The sequence below is a fragment of the Sinohyriopsis cumingii genome, chromosome 5 (genome assembly GCF_028554795.1).
Source record: "Sinohyriopsis cumingii isolate HCF-2022 chromosome 5, ASM2855479v2, whole genome shotgun sequence".
In the NCBI taxonomy this organism is placed as follows: Eukaryota; Metazoa; Mollusca; class Bivalvia; order Unionida; family Unionidae; genus Sinohyriopsis; species Sinohyriopsis cumingii.
Genome location: NC_142965.1, coordinates 8,753,499 through 8,779,587, shown reverse-complemented (window position 1 = coordinate 8,779,587; position 26,089 = coordinate 8,753,499). Strand labels below are relative to the sequence as shown.

The 26,089-nt window shown below is 36.1% G+C and overlaps 1 protein-coding gene across 1 annotated transcript in view; it reads left to right on the top strand.

Annotated features, from left to right (window-relative positions):
- LOC149798603 (uncharacterized) overlaps positions 1 to 26,089 on the top strand; it is a 270,356-nt gene that overhangs the window by 146,572 nt on the left and 97,695 nt on the right. Inside the window, exons 3-4 of the mRNA XM_089957271.1 lie at positions 819 to 993; positions 9,388 to 10,961. Coding sequence (XP_089813397.1) covers positions 819 to 993; positions 9,388 to 10,961 — 1,749 coding nt within the window. The remainder of the gene's footprint in view (positions 1 to 818; positions 994 to 9,387; positions 10,962 to 26,089) is intronic.

The following is a 26,089-nucleotide window of genomic DNA, read 5'->3' as shown; positions in this document are numbered from 1 at the left end:
CACAGTTTTAATTAGCATACAAACTGTAAATCACACAGTTTTAATTAGCATACAAACTGTAAATCACACAGTTTTAATTAGCATACAAACTGTAAATTGCATAGTTTTAATTAGCATACAATCTGTAAATCACACAATTTTATTACACAGTTTTAATTAGCATACAAACTGTAAATTGCATAATTTTAATCAGCATACAAACTGTAAATCACATAGTTTTAATTAGCATACAAACTGTAAATCACACAATTTTAATCATCAGACAAATTGTAAATCACACAGTTTTAATTAGCATACAAACTGTAAATCACACAAGTTTAATCAGCATACAAACTGATAATCACACAATTTTACGTTAGCATTCAGTTTTAGTAAACTTATTGAGCAGACAGATTATTGTGGAAGTTTTGTGATGATAGATTTATGTGATATATGTATGTGATTACCTGTAACTGTTTCATTATGCCACTATTATCCCAATTAGTAGCAGGTGGACTTCTTGATGTTATATTGATAATTATATTAGAAACTTCTTTATGGTGACGGTTCATAGTGTATGCAGTTTGAGAATCATTTGTATTGAAATAGCGGACTACACTTCATTTTATTTCTGTTTATCTTATGAAGAACACATGACTTTGTTGACGTAGTGTTAGATTACCACCAAAAGTTAATAGTTTTGCAATTAATAATACATTTAAATATGTAAAGAAAGCTTGTTACCACACTCAATACTAATACTATTTCAGCTATAGTTAACTGTGAAGAAAGCTTTTTACCACACAAAGAGTTTATAATGGTCATTTTTTTTGTTTTAGCTCCTTACTGAAATTAGTGAGCTTGAGGAGAATGGGGACACAGACAAGTTGAGGGAAACTGTCCTGGCAGAAGATGAGAGGGGTCAGAACATTGCTCCCTGCAGTACACCCATACATGATCATCCCAGGAGGCTTAGGTCCAGATCCAAGAGGAGGAGCTTAAGTTTACCAACTGGTAATGGCGATGTCATGTTTATCAGATTTGTCTAACTTTCTCCTATACTAATTGTTAGTCTTGTAAAGGTCATGGAATTGGTAATTTCACCAGTCAGATAAAGACAGGAATGGAAATAGAAGGCAGAGCAAACACATGTCATATAGAATGAACACAAATGAAATGCAGAATTACTACAAGTCAGATGGGGAATTCATTTTGAAGAAAATGGAGAATGCAATTGCAAAATGAAGAATGATGAATTGAGGGTAGAAAAAAGTTAAAAATCCATGTTTGTCCCTGGACAACTAGCTTTGAAAATCTGGTTGCCCAGCAGATATTTCTGATTACCTGGCAAGTTACCACAGTAACCCCAAGATTACTGTAATCAATATTTTTTTGTCACGTATATGTAACTATCAGCAGTTATGATAATGGAAAGTGTTGTACACATTTGAATCTGATTGAGATCAGCAAATAAGTAATAATCCAGTAATTAACATATTTTGGTGGTTTCTTGGACTCTGATAAATCAGCCCCAAAACGAGTCTATCAGTACAAGCTTGGGTCTTGTTCTGTCATTTTTCTATTGGCTGGCTACCCTAGACCAGAAATTTACCCATATTTTATGCACTGAGTTTATATCATTATGGTTATAATTAATCCATTGTCTAAACTGTCAAGTTAATGTAAACTTTGCATGTTGGAAAATTGTTTAGCTATTATACTTCAGACCAATATAGCATACAACAATAGTTGCGATTGGGTTTTGATTCTTTATACTTGACATATTGGTTTAGTTAAAGTTAGCCAACAGAAGCAACTGTCACATGTTCTGCAGCAAGAGCCCATTTCTTCAGCAGACAAGGATACTCCTGAACCATAGGCATTCAATTTGTTGATTCAAAGATGACAGATATTGTTACCATATGATGGTGTGTAGGCAGAAGATGAACATTTGCTAGTCTTGCTTCTTTAAGGTTCACTCGGAGGAGCTGGTTGCATGTATTATGATCAGACAATGAGTATGATCATTGATTACAGAATATTGTTTCATTTGCCCAACTGGGCTTTTACCGTGGGAAGAATGGTTGCCAAACATGACCTTTTTGTTATCCTGGGCTCCAAGGTGGTGGGTTTCTCTACCCCTGGATGAATGATAAATGTAAACAGAATGAAATACATTTCATGGATGGATCTGCTGCTTAATTTTCACAGCTTGAAGCTCTTTTCACAAGATTATCCAGGATGAGATTATTTATACCGCCAGGTGTGTTGCACTCCTTGCAAGCTGTGACATTGTGGCAGATGTAATTACCACCATGATTGTAATGACATGACCATTCATTGTATCTGTACAACGTTTGCAACAAAGCAAAAAATACAATTTGCTGACAATGGCTTTATTTTTATGTCTGCTGCATTTGGGGTTATATTTTAATTTGCCCTGCTGTCTTTTGAATTTTGTACATTTTATTAAAGCACACTGTTAGTCTAGTACATTATGAAAGCTTTTAGTTCTTTCTGTCTCTTTAACATGCGAAAATGGAAAATACAACTCTGGTAAACGAGTTTCCATCTTGTTCTGAGCAAAAATGAAAGGAAAAAATGGATGGTATCAATACATTTGAAATCTGACTGCATCTCTGAGAAGATTAAATGACAAATGATTAACTGATATGCAAATGTTTGGTTGGTGGGTTTATTGCTTTAACAGCACTTTAATAGATTATTGGCTATATCACATCAAGGAAATGGGAATAAAGGACATTCTGTGGCATCTGACCTGAGCTAGCCTAGAAGGGTATCAAACCCACAACTCTTGGATTACAAATCTGAAGCTCTACCTACTGAGCTGCAGTAGTTTCCAGAATGCAAAACAAATGCAAATAGAACACAAGAAAAAACCTAATTCAAGCTCAATGGACAATACAGTGTATGTAAACAGAATTCATGCTCAGTGGACAATACGGTGTATGGTAAATATAATTCATGGTCAATGGACAATACAGTGTATGGTAAATAGAACTCATGCTCAATGGACAATACAGTGTATGGTAAATAGAACTCATGCTCAATGGACAATACAGTGTATGGTAAATAGAACCCATGCTCAATGGACAATACAGTGTATGGTAAATAGAACTCATGCTCAATGGACAATACAGTGTATGGTAAATAGAACTCATGCTCAATGGACAATACAGTGTATGGTAAATAGAACCCATGCTCAATGGACAATACAGTGTATGGTAAATATAATTCATGCTCAATGGACAATACAGTGTATGGTAAATAGAACTCATGCTCAATGGACAATACAGTGTATGGTAAATAGAACCCATGCTCAATGGACAATACAGTGTATGGTAAATAGAACTCATGCTCAATGGACAATACAGTGTATGGTAAATAGAACTTATGCTCAATGGACGATTCAGTGGACAATACGGTGTATGGTAAATAGAACTCATGCTCAATGGACAATACGGTGTATGGTAAATAGAACTCATGCTCAATGGACAATACAGTGTATGGTAAATAGAACTCATGCTCAATGGACAATACAGTGTATGGTAAGTAGAACTCATGCTCAATGGACAATACAGTGTATGGTAAATAGAACTCATGCTCAATGGACAATACAGTCTATGGTAAATAGAACTCATGCTCAATGGACAATACAGTGTATGGTAAATAGAACTCATGCTCAATGTATCATACATTGTATGGTAAATAGAATTCATGCTTAATAGACAATACAGTGCATGGTAAGTAGAATTCATGCCTAATGGATCATACATTATATTGTAAATAGAATTCATGCTTAATAGACAAGACAGAGCATGGTAAGTAGAATTCATGCCTAATGGACAATACAGTGCATGGTAAATAGAATTCATGCTTAATGAACAATACAGTATATGGTATATAGAATTAAAGCTTAATGGACAATACAGTATATGGTATATAGAATTAAAGCTTAATGGACAATACAGTATATGGTAAATAGAATTGAAGCTTAATGGACAATACAGTATATGGTATATAGAATTGAAGCTTAATGGACAATACAGTATATGGTATATAGAATTAAAGCCTAATGGACAATACAGTATATGGTATATAGAATTAAAGCTTAATGGACAATACAGTATATGGTATATAGAATTAAAGCTTAATGGACAATACAGTATATGGTAAATAGAATTAAAGCTTAATGGACAATACAGTATATGGTATATAGAATTAAAGCTTAATGGACAATACAGTATATGGTATATAGAATTAAAGCTTAATGGACAATACAGTATATGGTATATAGAATTGAAGCTTAATGGACAATACAGTATATGGTATATAGAATTAAAGCCTAATGGACAATACAGTATATGGTATATAGAATTAAAGCTTAATGGGCAATACAGTATATGGTATATAGAATTGAAGCCTAATGGACAATACAGTATATGGTATATAGAATTAAAGCTTAATGGACAATACAGTATATGGTATATAGAATTAAAGCTTAATGGACAATACAGTATATGGTATATAGAATTGAAGCCTAATGGACAATACAGTATATGGTATATAGAATTGAAGCCTAATGGACAATACAGTATATGGTATATAGAATTGAAGCCTAATGGACAATACAGTTTAGGGTGAATAGAGAATTCATGCTTAATGGACAAGGAAGTGTATGGTAAATAGAACTCAAAACTCAAGCTTAATGGACAATATAGTATACAGTAAATAGAATTCATGCTTAATGAAACATACAGTGTATGGTAAATATTTTTCAAGACAAAAAAGATGACAAAATTAAAATCTACTAAGTAGATTTATGTTTTTTCTGGAAGTTTGGCTAGTGCTAAAGTTATTCCGTCAGTGTAAGGATAATTATATTGGTATGTAGCAAACCCCCAAATGGTCTACTGTCCCCCGCCACTACTTATGTATACACTAACTGTACTTTGTCTACCATGGTAGTTACATAAGATTCTCATGGTAATTTGTTTTCCAAATAAGGCCAGATATATTATATTTGGATATTCTGTTATATTATTCTATGCAGCCACATTTACCATGATCTGTGTATGTTTCCAAGTAAGGATGCATTATCCTCTTATGGCACATAATACATAAGGCTGAACACTAAAGTTGTTATTAGATGAACTAATATGGCAGATGATCCAAAAAGAAAATATCAGATGAAAAAGGTAAATGCCATTTCACAATTATTTATGCAATTCAGCAATTCTGGAATTAAATAAAAAGACTTTAATTTCTTTCTGTATCTGTACAGAACATCATCATCAGATGTTTTGACAATATGCTGAAAAATTGCTGGGTGTAAATCTTACTTACGCATGTTGGCATATGCTTGTCATTGTGGCATATACCTATGCATGTTGGCATATGCTTGCAATTGTGGCATATACTTATGCATGTTGGCATATGCTTGCGATTGTGGCATATACCTATGCATGTTGGCATATGCTTGCAATTGTGGCATATACCTATGCATGTTGGCATATGCTTGCAATTGTGGCATATACTTGTGCATGTTGGCATATGCTTGCGATTGTGGCATATACCTATGCATGTTGGCATATGCTTGTGATCATGGCATATACCTTTGCATGTTAGCATATGCTTGTAATTGTGGCATATATCTATGCATGTTGGCATATGCTTGTGATTGTGGCATATACCTATGCATGTTGGCATATGCTTTTAATTGTGGCATATATCTATGCATGTTGGCATATGCTTGTAATTGTGGCATATACCTATGCATGGTGGCATATGCTTGTGATTGTGGCATATATCTATGCATGTTGGCATATGCTTGTGATTGTGGCATATACCTATGCATGTTGGCATATGCTTGTAATTGTGGCATATACTTATGCATGGTGGCATATGCTTGTGATTGTGGCATATATCTATGCATGTTGGCATATGCTTGTAATTGTGGCATATATTTATGCATGGTGGCATATGCTTGTGATTGTGGCATATATCTATGCTCATAACATATTATGTTTATGGCTAATTTCCATCATCACTACATGCATAGTGATATATATATATATATATATATATATATATATATATATATATATATATATATATATATATATATATAACCGCTCCGGTGGCCTAGTGGTTAGAGTGTCTGCCTCGGATGCGGGAGGTCGTGGGTTCGATCCCCGGCCGAGTCATACCAAAGACTTACAAAAACGGTACTAACAGCTGCTTCGCTTGGCGCTCAGCATTAAGAGGTTAGTGTTAGGACTGGTCGGCCCGGTGTCAGGATAATGTGACTGGGTGGGACATCATGCTACATGTCTGCGGCATGATGCCCCAGTGCTAGACATCACTATAAACTGCCACATTGCAGACATCGTAGCGATATGACTGAAAAATTGTTAAAGCTACGTTAAAAAATCCAAATCACATCACAACACATATATATATATATATATATATATATATATATATATATATATATATATATATATATATATATATATATATATGCCATTAGAAGGCAAATAATTCCGAGTGTGATGATGACACTGAGTTTCACTGAACTGGTTAATTTGTAAATTTCTTAGATCAAGAATCTGGATAATACTGTAGTAATATTTTTGTCCCGTTATGGCACACTGTGACATTGATAGAAGATGCAGAGTTAACTTTGTTCATAGTTTTGTAATTTTTTAGGTACTGTTGTGTGGCATCCACATTTAGTGAATACACTTCTAGTATTTTTTTTTATACATTGGTGAAACAAAAAAAGAATTTACATGTGTGATTTACAGGTAACTGTAAACAATGAATTTCATTTTAAAACCTTACAGATAAATCTAGGCAACTGGTTGATACTTCTAAAGGAGATAATTCAAACACCTTTATCAGCTAACTGTGGACTTAAAAAAAATGATGCATTCCCTGGCACCATTTGCCCTATGTCCAAATTTACTTCCAAATTTACTTAATGAAAATGTCTTACTTGATGGAGATGTCTATCTTACTAGATTTATCATACATAATGACTTTTTGTACCAGTTTGTTGTACATATAAAGTATGTAGACGTAAGTAAAGATCACAGACTTGAAAAGGGTCATTTATTGAAAGATGAAATCAATTTCATTGAAATCACACCATCATCATATACAGATGCTAAGTAAACATTTTTGGAGTAGGTTTTGGTAGATGAATGAGCAAAATCAAGCTTTGTTGCTATTAAGAAAACTTGAATACATGTAAAAAAATACTGTTGATACGAATATATTTTTCATGCATCACTTTTTCCCTCATAAATATAAAGTTAACAAGTACATTTGCATAGGGGCATAAATTTTATGTTCTCATGAAAATTCAATATTTGTCTTGCAGTCTGTATTTGTATATTTGCATGTCAATTTTTCCCTCATGTTATTTTTAGAGGACAAGTTTACAGTGTACATGTAAATAGTAGGTAGGGATGAAATGATACACTGCTGTGTATCGATATAATTTTCAATACACAGCCTTTCATCTTTTGAAGGTCTGTCATTGGTTGGGTTGTGCAGTTTTATATGTGTTTATATATTGGTTGTATTTGCAGTATGCAGTTTACAGACAGACAGACATAGACTGATCATCTGTTAATATGCCATTCTGTTGTTGACAAGATTAGATAAAAGATCTCCCCCTTTCAAACAGACTATGTGTTAGTTGTTCCTGATTTTAATTCAACCTTTTAGACATTTTTCAGGCTGTTCCATATGATTCAATGCAATACTTATCTTGGTCTTCATGCTCTTTGTTTTGCGCTGCATACTTTAAAAAGACCTTATTACTATTTTCATGGCTTCATTTTAATATGGAAGACATTATGGAATTATCTTCAAATGAAATAGTCTAATTTCCTGGTATTAGGAAAATCTTGTCTAGAAAGGTCATAGTGCGGGAGCGGAGATGACTGACACCCATCACATTCTCTGCAGATGTAAAACTACCGCTGTCAAGAGTAAGTTGTTACATTCTCTGCAGATGTAAAACTACCGCTGTCAAGAGTAAGTTGTTACATTCTCTGCAGATGTAAAACTACCGCTGTCAAGAGTAAGTTGTTACATTCTCTGCAGATGTAAAACTACCGCTGTCAGGAGTAAGTTGTTACATTCTCTGCAGATGTAAAACTACCGCTGTCAAGAGTAAGTTGTTACATTCTCTGCAGATGTAAAACTACCGCTGTCAAGAGTAAGTTGTTACATTCTCTGCAGTTTGGAATCTGCCCCCTTGCTGATTCTATGGTAATTTAAAAAAAATAAATCTCTTTGGCACTTTCAGTTGGTGGTTGCAATATTCACATAAAAGGAATAGATCAGATAATTCAGTACTTTATCCGAGTGGCCGAGTGGTCTAAAGCGCTCTTTGTTACGGATCACTGCCATCTCACCTCTGTCTGCGGCGGTTTGAGTCTAAGATTCAGCCAATGTGGGCATGTGAGAAAGCCTGCCAGTAGCTTCTCGTGGGTCGGTGGTTCTTTCCGGGGTTTTCCGGGTTCTTCCTCCACCATTAATACTGGCCGCCATGTATAGCCTATCGTGCTGAAAAATGGCGTTAAACCCCACAACAACAACAACATCAGTACTTTATCCCAGTGACATCTGTTGGATTTCATGAGTATGTAATGTCAACTAATCAAATTTGTTCCTCTTGTACATTTTAAGTCCTTTACAGATCCTTTGATAGCCATGAAGTTTCTTTGTTGCTTTGAGTAATGATGCCGTGAACAAGCTACAGTTCTGATTGGTGGTTGCTGTTATACCTTGAACAATAACCACCAATCAGAACTGAATAATATGTCACTGCATGACACACTGGAAGTGTAGCCTTGAAATTCGATCCAAGTTGACAAGATGCAAAGCAGTAGAAAATGTTTCACAAAAATATTAATTAAAGTATCAGTCAGATACTTAAATCAGACATGCAGAACAAATTTGGAATTTATACTTCATGTTTATATGTTATCGTTGGCTGTAAATGCTGTCAGGATAAAATAATAAGCATGTAATCATCTGAGTGGGGTGGGAGGCAGATTTCAAACCACAAGAGTTAGTCATCTTGTGTTAATTTGTAGAAGGAGAGTGGTTGTTGTCAATAGCTTTTCTTTTTTTGCTGAGAGAAATGAGTGCCTGTGCCTGCTACAGCTGTCTCAGATGAATTCTCGGTAACAACGGCAAACGACTAATAATTCATAACTGCTGAAAATTAAAGTAACTCGTAAAGGGCAAGCAAGTTTTGTATTCACCTCTTGCATCAGTATGGGTATTGATATGGAAAAAGTGTTGATTTATAGAATAATTGCTTCACTCATCGTAAATAGTCACTCTTACATGTACTTTTTTCAGGGACTTTATCGTTTGGGGAAGCCAGGATTGTATACCGGAATGGGCACTTCACCATTGAGATTCCAAGTAATGAAGTGCCAACTGACTCTAAAGAAAATATAGAAAGAATTTATGAGGAGGATGGAAGGACATCAGAAACTAGCCTAGATGATGAGAAATATCAAAGCTCAGAAACAATGGAGGTAGATTTCTCGAGACCTTCATTGAGAAGGCAGTATGCTCTGACAACTTTACCTAATGCAGGAAGACAGAAGGAAGATGAGGATGAGGTGTTTGAAGATGAGGTGATAACTGTAAGAGAAATACCTCTTTCCCCAAAAGGGCGGTTTAGTCCACAAGATCAGCAAAGTCCAATGATGGGTTATATGGAAAATGGTTATTATTCCTTACCTCGTAATATTGGAAGGAATAGACATGTGGAAGATTTTGATTCCCAGTTGGAGCAGGATTTTGATAGGAGTTTTGATTCAAATCAGAGTCAGGATTCAGAGGTTTGTGATTCAGCTGGGGAGAAACATGGATTTCAATCTAAGAATAAAAGTAGTTCTTGTTTGCCTGATTCTGTTAAACAAGATAAAGGAGCAAAGGCCATGTTACGGCCACGAAGGACATCTAGCTTTAAACAAGCCACAGAAAAAGGTTCTATTCGGCTTTCAAGCATTGCTGAGGATAGTCAGCATAAAATATCTCGGAGGCGAGCGGGTTCATTGGATGAGAGTAATAATAAAAATGGAAACTCATTTCCCGCAAGAAGTTCTGGTGGTAGTTTCTTACAAAGGATGGTGTTCAGACGAAAATCTTCTGCAGAGAGACCTGGTGGTAAGTCAGTAAGCTTTTTAAAACAGAATGACGCAGCAAAGGAATTCTTTGCCAAGAAGTTGACATTAAAAACTCTCTTCAAAAGGAACAAATCAGAATTAACGGTAACAAGTCCAATCAAATCAATTAGTCGTCCAACTAGTCCTCCATTAGCTGTTTTCAACAGCGATGAAGACATTCATAGCATTGAATCAGCACCTTGCTCACCCTCAACTTCTGATAGATCTTTTCATCGACGACACACCTCTGGGGATGTAGAGTCAGCAGTCCATTCTTTTTCCAGAGTTCACTTTCAACAATCAGATGATAATTCCAAAATGGAAGAGGACCAAATAAGTATTCAGTCCAGTACAAGTAGCAATATATCATCTCTTTCATCTCCCATTACAGAACAACCACAAAAACCAAAGACTCCTAAGCCTGTTGGATCTTCACCGAGAAGGAATTTTACTGGTCATCCATTGCGTGCAATATCACAGACTGATTCTATGTCATTAGTAGACAATGAAAGTATGGAGAATACTAACAGAGAAATCACTCCAACGAATGGTCACTCCTTAAACTTTGATCGTCCTTTAAGTGCTCGTGATTTGATAGCATGTGCAACAAATTTGACAGAACCGAAGATTTCTACAGGTCGCATTAATTATGATAAATTGATGATTGCCGCACAGGCAGATATCACCGCCAGCAACAGTAATGACAGTGGCATTCAGAATGATGTCAGTGTCCATTCCAGTAATGAATCATTCAGAGTAAGTAATTTTATTTCATATTATATATTATTATATTGTTGGAACCTTGGAAAGAAAGCTTTCCAAGATATGTGTGTTAACTCATCTTAATATATAGTGAGAAATAAGCTGGTGTTAATACACAGAGACATAAGCTTTCTTTAATACATTGTGCAACATTAGCTTGTGTTAATACTTGGTGAGACATTAGCTTGTGTTAATACATGTTGAGACATAAGTTAGTTTTAATTCATAGTGAGACACCAATATCACTTATCCAATGCTAATGGCAGCCTCAGATTATGAGGATACCATTGTCATCATGATCAATGATAAGATTTGTGGTAAAATACTGGAAAGTCACTGCAGAATATATCAACCATCTTCCACTTGTGTTGATGCAGTTGTCACCCAGTTACACCCATTTCACCAGAAGGCTTCTTATGATGTCTAGTTGGTCCTGAATGAAAATGGTAACAATCTGATGTCTAGTTTAATCACCACAGTGGCTATCTTTAACATGGGATTTTCACTCAAAGATCTTTTCATTATGCCTTCAGTAGTTGTTCCTAAATGAAAATGGACATCCAGTATGACCACCACAGCAACAGTCTTGAAACTCTTGTCACTTTTCCTCCTGGATGGAAAGTTAGATGGTGATGGGGTTTTCACCAGATCAGTTCTTACGTGCTTAGTAGGTTTTAATCTGATGTCCAATATGGCCGCCAAAATGGCCATCTTGATAATGTTGTTATTGCTCTTCTTTTCAACAGTTGGTTACAACAGCATAGGTTTTTCACTAAAATGAAAATGCCAGTCTGATATCCAGTATGGCCACTATTGAGGCCATCTTGAAAATGCTGTTATTGCTGCTTCCCAGAACAGAATATAACATTATCATGTGGTTTTCACCAAAAGATTTTTTATGATGTATTGTTGCTTCAAACTGAAAACTACCAAACTGATATCCAATATCACTGCTACAGTAGCCATATTGAAAAGAATGGTCATCTTGAAATTCTTGTTATCATTGCTCTTCCAAAATAGAAAGACATCAACATTGGGTTTTCACCAGAAGACTTCTTATGATGCCTTGTTGGTCCTAAATGAAAATGGTGCCAATTTGGTATCCAGTATGTCTACTACAGCAGCTAATTGGAAAATTTTGTAATTGCAGAAGAATGTCAAAGATGCTTTCAATACTGTATTTGAAAGGAAGAAATGATAATAACTCTAATTCCTGGAAATTCTTTTCAGGCATTAAAGACTCCGACCGTTTGAAGGACTCTTGTTTAAATATGTTCCAGTTTATATTGTGTGCTGTTCAAGACTGATTATGACAGGAAAAATATCACTTGCAAGTTTTGGCTAAATGCTAGTTCTTTGTCTACCTTGAACACATTATACAATTTCTTAATGCATTTGAGTTAATTCTTAAAATGTACAAGAGGAACAAATTTGATTAGCTGGCATTACATACAAGGGAGGCAACTCATGAAAAATGTACAGATACAGGTCTTATCTTGAACTCTGATAAGTTATTGTTAGTTATTATGATCTGAGATTGTTTTTCCTTAGGTAAGGTCATAAATGTGAAAGTGTTTTTAAAATCATTCTAATCCAAACCAGTTTTTTTTCTGGCAATTGGGTTGATGACTCAATTTATCTGGCAGTTTGGTTGATGCCTCAACTTATTTGGCAGTTTGCTTGATGCCCCAATTTATCTGGCAGTTTGGTTGATGCCCCAACTTATTTGGCAGTTTGCTTGATGCCCCAATTTATCTGGCAGTTTGGTTGATGCCCCAACTTATTTGGCAGTTTGCTTGATGCCCCAATTTATCTGGCAGTTTGGTTGATGCCCCAACTTATTTGGCAGTTTGCTTGATGCCCCAGTTTATCTGGCAGATTGGTTGATGCCCCAACTTATTTGGCAGTTTGGTTGATGCCCCAATTTATATGGCAGTTGGTTTGATGCTTCCACTTTTAACAGACTACTTGCTCTGTAGTACAGAAAGTTGAATTAGTTGAAACATCCTTGACCCTTTCATTTGCATTCTAGAAGATGGCATTGGATGTAAATGGTGGCCATTTTGAATTGCCTTTGTTGTCCTTGGTAGTTATTACATCATAATCACCAGAACTCAGTGACATGTAATCATTAATGAGTATTAGCTTCAGGAAATTGATTAATTAAAATTTTTATTTTTTTTTCATTCAAAAGTTGCAGCTTTAACTTCAGAAGGGTAAATTGCATGCATGTTGTTAGATGTAGCAATGTCATCAAACTTTAAGTGTGGATCTTTTATTTTGCATATCAAACTTGAGGATTTGTTGTTTTGCAATGAAACTCCTCAAAACCGAAACCTCAGTATACCGGAATCCCTTCGGGACGCATATTTTTTTTCTCCTCATGATTTTTTTCTTCTGTAATATAATCATTTTTTCCCAGTAAACCGAAAACTCTCTACTCCGAATAATGAAACAAATGTCTTTCCCAAATTTCAAATTCATACTTAAAAAGACCCTAGTTAAACTGAAACTCAATTCAAACTGATAAATATTTTAGCTTCTAAATTTCTGACAGACACTGGAATAGATAAATTATGTTTAGCAAGTACTGTTGTACCCTGGTAAGTGATGCCAAGACCTGGAAAATGCCCCAAGTGCAACAATACATGACACATGAGCCAGCACTGAGTAAGGCTGACATTTGGCTAATCTGAAGTCAGCACCGTATAAAAGAGCCAGATTTTAAGAAAAATTAATAACTAAATATCTGTAAGTAAGCCAAATAATGTGTATTAATAATAATTAAATACTTATACGTAAACCATTTAAGATAGACTTTTAATTTGCTTATTATCTACCTGTAGGTAAGCCATTTGAGAAGGACAATTATTATCTAATTGTGATTGATGCTATTCATTTGTATACATGATCAATAGAATATTGATTGTTATTTTTAATTATATGTCCAGACTTTACTAACCGGCATGTAGCTTCTCATTTAAGCTGTGTTGACAGAGCCTGTAAAAGCAATATTCTTAAAATCAAGGTTCACTCAGTGACATATCCTGAAGTTTTTTTTTTATCTTATACACAGTGTTATTTGGCTGCTGCACAAAAAATGGAGTTGTTAACACATAAGCTAAAGAAATATAATTTAAAAAAACAGACAACACTCAACTCCTTATTCAAGCCAGGCTCCTGAACTGTAAACGTTATGGATTATATTGAATATTTATTTCAGTTAATAATTGTAATGGACTTACAGTAAAGCTATAAATGTAAATGTGCTTATTGTGTGGAACAACTGTACTTATTATGTCACATGATGTGACTTACGGAAGGAATGTATATTGCTAAGCTAATTCTTCGTTAAGTACATGTATCTAAAAGAAAAATAACTAGCTTTCTTAATTTTGTCCACTTGTACACACACAGACACTGGTGCTCTTATAATTACACTTTTTTTTATCTCCTCTCTCTCATCACATAAGACTTTTTTTATTGTTAAACCTGCAAAAACCTCAGTAAACTGAAAATTTCTTAAAACCAAAAATCATTTTGGGTCCCAAGGGTTTTAAGGGTTGCACAGTTTATAATGATTAATTTAGCAATGGTTTTTTTTTTTTGGGAGCTAAAGCTACTGTAGAAAGAGAAGAGGATGTTCCCATTAAAGGTTTACTACATCACAGCTTATTTGAGTCAGTTATGTTAATACTATTTGAAGCTATTGTTTTACATTGCTTATGATTAGTCCCTACTTATTCTGATCAAAGTAAGTATGGACTTTTCTAGTATACTTATATTTTAAATTTGTGTGCCTGAACACCATCTTCACTAGCCAAGGTTCAGATGTGTTAAACTATCTACACCTTGACATGTGCGTATGTGAGAAAGCCTGCCAGTAGCTTCTTGTGGGTCGGTGGTTCTTCCTGGGGTTTTCCAGGGTTATTTCTCCACCAGTTATACTGGCTGCCATGTATAGCTTATCTTATGCTGAAAAAATGGCGTTAAACACTACGACAACAACAACACCTTGACATATAGATCAGATAATTCAGTACTTTATCCCAGCAACATCTGTTGGATTTCGTGAGTTGCCTCCCTTAGTATGTAATGCCAACTAATCAGTAGTGTATAATTGCAGTGCATTTTACATAGGCAGAAAATGGTGGAGGCACTTGACATAAAAATGATACTTTGTACATCGAAAATATGACTATATAAAAGAGAGAAGTCATTACAGGTGTATTTGAGGGTAATGATGTATTTGTGCCAACACTGGTAGTGGAAAATTATTTATTTATGAGTCCATTCCAGTTGTATGCTCGTCTTGTGTGGATCAGGTAGGAACATTGATCAGATTTGAACAGGTGGATTTTGATTTGATGCAGTAGCTTGCTGTTGAATCCAATGAAATTCACAGACCTGAAGCACTGAAATATCTGGGGGCCCCGAGTGGCCGAGTGGTCTAAAGCGCTCTTCGTTACGGATCACTGCCATCTCACCTATGTCTGCGGCGGTTCGAGTCTAAGATTCAGCCAATGTGGGCATGTGAGAAAGCTTGCCAGTAGCTTCTTGTGGGTCGGTGGTTCTTTCCGGGGTTTTCCGGGTTCTTCCTCCACCATTAATACTGGCCGCCATGTATAGCCCTATCGTGCTGAAAAATGGCGTTAAACCCCACAACAACAACAACAACAACTGAAATATCTGTTTGATCCACCAGGGTGTTGATAGTTTAACATATTGGGACCTTGGCTAGTGAAGATGACCTGCGCACATACCTAATTCTTCTCTAAGTGTTATGAATGGAAACTTTTTGAACTGGTTCATAATGTTTGTAGAATTGTAAACCTGCCTGGTCACTTTTGTGCTTTTATTTAATGAACTTAATGGAAACTTCAAACTTTATTAAGTATTGCAGGAACAAAATATGGCATGAACTAGTTGTAAATATTAACAGTTAATATATTTTGTAAAAAAATGTGTGATAATAGCAGAATTAAAACAAATTTTTAAACAAAAAATAAAACAGGTAAGAAAATTTCATGTGCACATGATTGTATATATCCTTTATTGAAGGAAGGAAGGTTGGTGGTGAAATCTGTAACAAAAACGTATATTTTTCCCATTCTTTGCAAGTTTCATCTATGGTATTTTGGAGTGACCATCCCATTAGTACCATTACTCTTCCTTACCTAGGAGTTATTTTCCAATCTTGACCACAGGAAGTGAACCTATATTTACTTCCTTTAATACTTCTTATCAGTGATATCTATTACCACTTCCTTATTTCTGTCAGTTGTCTGATAAAAAATACCTGCCCCAACCTCTTCATGTGACATGTGAATATAGTTTAGGGCCTCTGGCTGAAGACAGGCTACCATATAAACCCAAATGTAAGGATCAACTTTTTTAAGTGAATATCTACTTTTAAATGAGAGCAGTTCACGTTATAGATCTTACCATAAGACTGGAATCAACACTGCTTGACGGCTTCTTATTACTGTCCACTCCGGCACATTTCTATACAAGTGACCCTTTGAAAATCTCTTGTCTGGTGTCTGTTGTAAGATGTGCATTTACAGTGTCTTTTGTGAGATGCACAATTGCAGCATCTATTATTGGATGTGTAATTGCAGTGTCTATATTATAGGATGTGACATTGCAGTGTCTATTTAGGATGTGACATTGCAGTGTCTATATTATAGGATGTGACATTGCAGTGTCTATATTATAGGATGTGACATTGCAGTGTCTATATTATAGGATGTGACATTGCAGTGTCTATATTATAGGATGTGACATTGCAGTGTCTATATTATAGGATGTGACATTGCAGTGTCTATTTAGGATGTGACATTGCAGTGTCTATATTATAGGATGTGACATTGCAGTGTCTATATTATAGGATGTGACATTGCAGTGTCTATATTATAGGATGTGACATTGCAGTGTCTATTTAGGATGTGACATTGCAGTGTCTATTTAGGATGTGACATTGCAGTGTCTATTTAGGATGTGACATTGCAGTGTCTATTTAGGATGTGCCCTTACGGTGTCTATCATTGGATGTGCAGTGTATATTTAGGATCTGTAGTTGTAGTGTTAATAAGATATGTAATTGCAGTGTATGTTGTAGGATGTGGAATTTCAGTGTCTATTGTAGGATGTGCAGTTGCAATGTCTATTGTAGGATGTGCAATTGAAGTGTCTGCATGTGTGAAATTGTGGTGTCTATTTAAGATATACAGCTGCAGTGTCTTTCGTAGCATGGGCAGTTGTAGTGTCTATTATAGGATATACAACTTGGTGTTTTTTTTGTAGGATCTGCATTTGCAGTGTCTCTTGTAGTATGTGCAAATTGCAGTATCTGTTTAGGATACGTAGTTGCAGAATTCCTGCTAATTTCTAACAACGTTTATTCAGAAATCAACTGAATGCATGCAAAGCCCACATCACATTTTCAAGCCCTGCAATTATTTCTTCATTAATCCCTCCAATGTTTACAAAATTCCTGTTTTTTCCAAATGGTGGACAAAATTCTTCCCCTTCAAATGTTCAGTTATTGAATAGAACTTTTTGTCTATAAACATGAAGTAATGGATACTGTGAATGAACGCATTTTCAGGATCTAACTTTTTGTGCTTTTGGAGAAATTTACATCATTGCTGGTATTTAAAGCCACTGATTGGGTAGGAAGTCTTGTTTGCACAAAGCACAGACGGATAATGGTTTTTGGTCTTTGAATTTGTGGCTTCTAACATCCATGAAATCAATGAAATCTGGTATACTATGAAATTTGTACACCAGGAAAATTTGTTATACTATGAAAATTTGGTATAGTGTGAAATTTGATACACCATGAAAGTTGGGTATACATGAAATTTGTACATCATGAAAAAATTGTGAAGTCACAATAAATAAATTTATGTCCTTGAACATTAAGTATATGGATACCTATTCATTCTATATGATGGTCACAGTTTGTACCATATACACTCATAATTAAGTTAGATGCAACAGATAATTGAATAGACTTAGATCTGCCATCAGATAATGCACTGTCAAGTCTGGGTCAGTGAAGCTTGTTAGGAGTAATCAGTAAAGAAAACAGCAGGGATCCTAAATAAACTGGCACATTATATGAAAGCAGATCAGGGTCTATCTTGCTTACTGTTGACTGATGTATGTGTATTGGGATTTGACAGTTTGTAGTCAAATTTAGGTGTTATAAGTGAGTATATATGGTATTTTGCACAGGGAAAATGTCTCGCACTTTGTGTCGTAAAATGAAGATTGCACACCTCAAGCTACACTTTCATTTCTACATCTAAATGTGTGTTGGATATAAATGATTTCTGTAGCAGGAAATACTATTGAAACTTTTGAACAAGGAGATTAGATAACAGGAGTGTCTTAAGTACTCTTGAAAAAATTGATCTGTTGCTGACATCCAAAGATCATACAAACCTTCAGAAAATGTATTAGTTTTTATTTAAACGAGGAATTGTTCATGAAGTATCATCAGTCAAGGAGACCATAAGATTAATAGATGATGTATCCAAGAATGTAAACCAGAAAACATAAGCATATATGGAAAAGTCTGATTTAGACTTGTTTTTTTTGTCATTGATTTGCATAAAACATAGCATCATCAATAGCAGTGGAATTTGCATTGTGGATTGATACCATAGCAGTGTAATTTGCATTGTGGATTGATACCATAGCAGTGGAATTTGCATTGCGGATTGATACCATAGCAGTGGAATTTGCATTGTGGATTGATACCATAGCAGTGGAATTTTCATTGTGGATTGATACCATGGAATTCGAAATCATATCAACTCTTCTGTTGTTAATCATATTTCACTGTGTGGTCAAGTTATTGATCTCAGGCCTTGGTAAGATTACCAGTTATTTCAGTCTGAAATTTAGCAGTTCACTTTCAGAATTATGACTCACATTTGTGTTATATGTCCGGTATGGTGTCAGACATTTGTGTTACATATCCAGTATGGATTCAGAATTGGGACTGACATTTGTGTTGCATATCTGGTATGGTTTCAGAATTGGGACTGACATTTGTGTTGCATATCTGGTATGGTTTCAGAATTAGGACTGGCATTTGTGTTACATGCTGAATATGGTTTCAGAATTGTGACTGACATTTATAGCTTCTCTGATCATCTGTTTAAAATTCTAATTTAAAACAAGGGTTAAAATTTGTATAGAATATTCTCTTTAATGTTGAAATATAGTTTGTTTATAATTCACAATGAAGTTGTTGTGTAATTCAGAGGTTTAGTTACATGTATCAGTAATATGTGGTAACTAGATTTCACCAGTGAATAGTGTTGTCACAGATATTATATAAATATACAATCATGACGCTGAAATTACTTTCAAGGATATGCTGTCCGTGGCAGAGGGGAAGTTTTTCATCTTTTAATTGTAGACAACAGTCGGAATTTGAAATTGGGTCAGAAGTTGCTGGCATCGAGAATGTCTGTTTTATTACAAATTCTGAACGTATCTATGATAATGTTGTAACCTACAAAAAAATACTGGAGGAAACATCAGTATATGAATCTCTCAGTTCATCATCACTATTTCATATTGGCGATGAAAAGTCTGTGGATAACACAAATAGATACAAACATCGATGTCACAGAACTGTTTCCATAGATACTAACTCTAATGAGTGTGAAATGTTTGCATGTTGTCCAGATTCCAAGTCATCTTCAACAGATTGTGTAAATGAAAATGTCAGTTTTTTAACATTATCAGTTCCAGTAGTGTTTGATTCCAGCTTTCATTCATGCGGTTGTCAAAAAAATGATAATGACATTAATAATATTTATATTTGTCACAAATCAACACAGACAATTCGTAGTTTCTTAAAGAAAAGCAGAAAAAAAGAAACTAATCACTATTTACCCGATATGATTGGAACAGAATTGTACAGTTGTGCCATCAGTCGCCACGACAGTATATCGTCATCTAATTCAGAATTTGTGGATATAATAGAAGAAGATTGGATCAAGGTACTTGTTTTTATCTTGCATTTCAAGTATGTTTTGAGCATATAGTGGCATATTTTAGTAAAGAATCATCTCTCTCATTTTCTCTCTCTCTCTCTCTTTCTCTCTCTCTCAATCATCTCTCTCATTTTCTCTCTCTCTCTCTCTCTCTCTCTCTCTCTCTCTCTATATATATATATGTATTATAATTATTCAAAAACAAACCTAGTGCAGTGTGATGCTTAAGAATATCTATTGGGTGTCTCAACATGTATTAACATGCAATTTGTAGTTCAGATAGAAATTAAAAATCAGTAAATTCTATATCAAGGAAGTTAAACTGACTAGGTCAACAAAATATCTTATGCAAGGAAATTATATTGTCAGCTGCTTGCCTCCAAAGTTTTATTTATTGGTGGAGTTTTTCTTGAACCCTTTATGGCATGGTCTCCCGTTATTTTCAAAGAAAAATGATTAATACTTGAATTTTAATATCATAATGCTAAATATATTATAGAGATATGTTTTTATTTATGTAATTTGTTAAAAAAGATAACCTATTAAATACTACCTGCATTTATAATGCTACAGGTTCCATGTCAAATTCATCTTCAAGATGCTTTGAAAATATCATAGTATACATATATAGACAGTATTGTCAATTCAAAATGTCCAGGGCTCCAAGGGAGATAAGTTGTTTGTAGACTAATTATGCCCTTAAAATAAAGGTGAAATTCAGCTGTGTAAGCATGGTGAGACAGGTATTTAAAGATACAAACTGTTATAAGATGGTAGTTGGGATCCATAACTCACAGACCATGTGATTTATATACCTGCTTGCAGTATAGAGAGAACAATAAAAATGTTCAATGGTTCTGTCGTGATGGTGGTGGTGGGGTGGTGCTACCTGCCAGTTTTTGTATATTAATCAGGATTAAATTATGTCCATGCTGAATAAAAAGTTGTCATTTTTTAAATAAAAACATGAATTGTGATCGTAACACTTTTGTCACAATCCCGCTACTGTATTATAAAATAATACTGATCCACTACGGTATTATAAATAATACTGCAGAAGGTGTACATTAAAATTTAATGACTCACAAGCCCCCAGTCAGCAGTTCCGACTCTTAAATACATATAACAACTCAAGGCTGAATAAATAACACTTTTATCAAATGTACGAATGCAAGAATTTCATGGACATAAATCTTCAGCTCAATAATCATAATACAATAATGGCCGGGTTGACCAAATGCCCTTTACTCTTTACTTCGTCATATAGAAATTACTGTCCTATTGTGAGAGAGTCTCTGTTCAATGAGTTTTCCAACGTACTCATCTAATTTCTCTTCTTTCCTCCTTCCTTCCTTTTCCTTCTTCTATACACTGTGCCTCTTGTGTACACACTGGAAGTCTCCACAGCTTCCTTCTTATTCTCTCGGTGTCATCACTTATTACACCTTGGATTATTTCAGCACTGACTCTCAAGGCACCCTGGGAGCTTCCTGAAAAAATATAAGGGACGTACACCTTTGTCTCCCTACTCTACTCTTTGAAATTAACCACTCTCTCACTGGCCTTCTATCAGACTAATGGGCGAACAATTTTACCAGGCCCTATGTACATATAAATTTCCACTTATCGGATTCATGCCTTGCGCTCTATGCACGAATAGCATTACTCAATTAATTTTTGTAACACACTTACACTTATCTGCCCGTCATTTTTATGTAATCATTTCTATTGCATGCGTCCTTAGAATTACACAATTATACATATAAATACATATGCACATAAATCCAGCTCAGTCTAATTTCGTATAGTGCTCAATCTACATTCTGATAGAAGTTAAGTACATGTCATAATTCAATTATTTAATAAATTCAACAATATGATGCGATTAGATATTCTAATAAATGCAACTATTCGTGAGGATTCAGTATTCTAATATATTCAACTATCTACTCAAATCAACACAAAGACTCGGCCAAGATACTGTCTTACCTTTGAGAAGCTTGTTTACCCAGTTCAGTTCCCTTCTTTTTACGAGTTAAGTCTCGGAGTGGCTTTTAGCTAAAATTTCCTCCTCAACATAAGCTTCCAGCTTTACTAGACAATACGTCTCTCCCCCCCGAGAATTAGTAGCTCACTGATGGGTCTGTGCGCGTTTACGAATAAGAATGAAGCATTTTCCCGCCTAAAGTATTAGCCCCTCCCAGCGGAAGATCTAGCTTCTGTCATCCCTAATTAGTCAACATGCCTACCGTTTGATGTTCTTTCCGCCTGGGTCCAGGTTTCTTCACACCATCTTGGCACGCTACAGGGTATCAGGCCCTAATATGCCCTTCAGCAGAAGTCCCGCTTGCACAAGGATCAAATACCTTTGAAGCCAATTTAGAAATCCAAAATTATGTAACTCCTAGTAAGACGTCTGGCCCACATGCTCTAGCAGCAGAGGGACTGAGCCCACCAACCTTAAAGTCAAATAGGACCATCTATCAAAAACCTTTCCGATAGAAGGTCCTATTTCGCAAAATAAGACCTTCCAGCCAGAAACTGTGATGACTAAATCCTCTTTTCTGGCCGGAAGGGTTATTTCGACAACGATAACTCGCTATAAAAAATAGTTTCTTCACGGGGTGACGTCGACTGCGGTCGGTGGTGTAGTCCCTCTGCTGCTGATCATGCTAGGATTTTTAGTTACAAAATGTATCTAACCCAACTCGGTATCGTGTCCGAGGATCATGTAAATTTATCGTCACAAACCCGTGTGGTTTTCGTTGAGCATGACTAAAGAAATTTTTAAATTTATTGATGTCCATGTCACCACTGCACCAAGTCTGATGAATATTTCTCAGCGTGTGTGCGTCAACTCCGTTAAACACTGCAAGAACGTTACAATTATCTCTGATCACTTTTGGAATTTGTGTATACCGTTGAGTCACATAAATGACATCAGTGTTTTTATGACGCCCACGGGAAAATATTCTCGCAGAGTTTGTTTGTTTATCCAGCATGACATCATCGTACACTACTAGATTATTAATTGATCCATCGATGTCATCAATGCCGGGTGCATCATTTATGTCAGTTATGAATTCAACTACGTTTTCGTCGGTCTCAGAAATGCTTGCATTTCCAATGATTGTTTTTGCACTCTCGTTAAAATCTTTTAGCACTTGATAACATCGCTGATCGTCCACAGACGGGGCAATCAAATATAATTTATCCCACTTCATCCACTTCATTATCAAATTCAACAACAGCTGTGTTTTACCTGACCCAGATGGACCTATGATAATCATTCGAACATAATTTGGTAGCACTGAGTTATGCTTGATTGGCTCTCGTCGCTTTGTCGCGGAAAAGTCAGTGATTTCCATTAGATATATCATAAAATAATATGGATTTATATTGTGTGAGATGCCGAGCACGTACCCCAACAACGGATACGACAACAATTACAACAAAAAATAATCGACAAGCGCTCACGGGCAAGTGTGAACGATGTGGCACAAAAAAATTTAGATTTATTAAAAAAAGAGCGGAGGTGATATCGCAGCCAAGTTAACAGCGCTGCCAGGAGCTCCGTGGGCTAAATATCCAGGAGAAAAACATCTTCCAGGATATAATTACTGTGGTCCAGGAACCCGACTTGATATCAGACTTGATGCTCAGGATCAACCAAAACCCGGTGAGTATCCGATAAACGCTATCGATGCAGCGTGCCATGCTCATGATGTAGCTTACCGAAGCAAGGATTTGCAACAGCGCCATCTCGCGGACGTGAAATTAATTCATGCGTTAAGTGCCATCCCTGATAAATCTTTCAAAGAAAGGTTAGCGTCCTGGTTGATAAAAACTGCAATGAAGGGTAAATTAGCGTTAGGTACTGGTATATAATGGAGTCGATTTATTATTCCCCAAGCGGATACTGGAGAGGTAACGCAGCAATTAGTAAACTCGCTGAAGCAGCAAAAGTTACGGCGGTTACTGCCAAAAATTGGTTATCCCGACAGGCAATATGGCAAATTTATCTACCGCGCCCCAAACAAATTCACTTTGCGCATTTCGATGTTAGTGTGCCAAATGAGGTTCATCAAGCTGATATATTATTTCTGCCACATGATACTATCCGAAGACGCACATTTAAGTACGCGTTAACCAGAGTTGATGTTGCCAGTAGATACAAAGATGCGGAACCGTTAACAACTAAAACAGCATCTGAGGTTGCTTCTGCGTTTGAAAGAATTTATCGGCGAGGACCTCTACGATGGCCGCATCTGCTACAAGTTGATCCTGGCAAAGAATTTCAAGGTGCGGTATCATCGTTGATGAAACAACATAACGTCACCATACGACGAGGACACACTGAAATTCACCGTGATCAGGCAATTGTTGAGCGATTCAATCGAACACTTGCTGAGCGGTTATTTGGATATCAATACGCGAAGGAATTCATTCAAGATACGAGATCGCGCGAATGGGTTGCAAGATTACCAAGTGTGATAACTGCGCTAAATAATGAAATAACTCGAACAACCAACATGAAACCTTCCATCGCGATCACGAAAAAAATTATACCCGTACGACGTGATTCTTCAGCGCAGCCGATACTGGGTAATGTTACTGTAAGATATTTATATGAACCAGGCGAACTTGAAGGTGGTAAACGAAGAGCGACTGATCCCATTTGGAGTGTTACCACGCATAAGATATCCACCGTGACAAGATCCACTGGCAGACCAGCAATCTACAGGTTGGATTCAACTGCTCCTCAACGCGGATTCACCCGTGAGCAACTTCAGGTAATTCCCGAGGACACACAATTGCCGCCAAAATCACTGAAGTGACTTAACTAGCGCTGGCACCCCGTCGTCGATTACGTTCAAGACAGGTCAACATGACATTATCACGTGTATGACCGCGACTGTTATCTTTTCTGTCTACGGTAAATTGTCTTGAATTTTTATTATTTTATTTTATACAATTACAGCTCGCGCAGTGATTATTCTACTGATGTTTTAGCGCAACGACGAAGTCAACATCAAGATCAAAATCGCGGTTATTTTTTTTGTCACTGTAACCGGCGAGTTTTTTTCTTATTACATCACCATCGGTGATGCTGTTGTTTTCATCGCTATCAGCGTTTGATTTAAAATCCGAAGGATTTTCCAAGACAATTCTTCGCAGTTGAGATATTCTTCTGACTCTGGACACCGCCAAGTAGACTAAGTTTGACCATTCGATTCGATCATCAATGATCCAGACAGTTGTATCAGAGATAGTCAGTCCTTGAGAACAATGAATTGTCATTGCGTATCCTAGCGTCCACGGGGATTTATTCATCGCTAGTGCATCCTCGACAGCATCGATGTCAACTAGCACAATATCATTCAATACTAAATTCTGTTTCTCTGTCCCTGACGCAGTCAGGCGCCCTGGAATATCAACATCTATATTTTGTAACCGCGTATCAGTTGGTCTATAACATAACGGCGTTGGCAGCATTGGAAACTTTATTTTTTGTAACCGAAATAGCTGTTGTTGAAGTGTGTCTCTGACTATCTTTCTACTTGCCACTATCAAATCGTCTGGTTTCCACACGTGTAAAAAGTCACTCATCGAAGTTTCAGGAATCATCTCGCGCATGATTTCACATTGAATTTTATTCGGTTGTAGCCTGATTAGTGTTTTAAATTCTTTCAGCGTTGCATCAAGTGCTTGGTAATCATCAGACACTTCTTCGTGATAATCAACAAAATTCCTCAGCCAATCATGCGGAGATGCGCCGACAAACGGAGGTGGTTGACCGTGATCGCCGCACATAATCACTGCGGTATTTTTCGTTAACAGCCAATCAAGAAATGTTTTTAACGTTTCCAGCGGCACCGTACATATCTCATCCCAAATTATTATATCATTGATATATTTTGTTCCCATTCGATCTGGTGTCCACGTACCGCCGCTGTATTTGAAAAAGCTGTGATAAGTACAAGAATTTACTCCTCGCTGTTTCATCTCTCTGGCAAGTCTGTGTGTAGGTGTTAGCACAAACATATCTGAATTCCGAAATAATTCAATCGCTCGAGTTGTTTTACCAGACCCGCCCGGCCC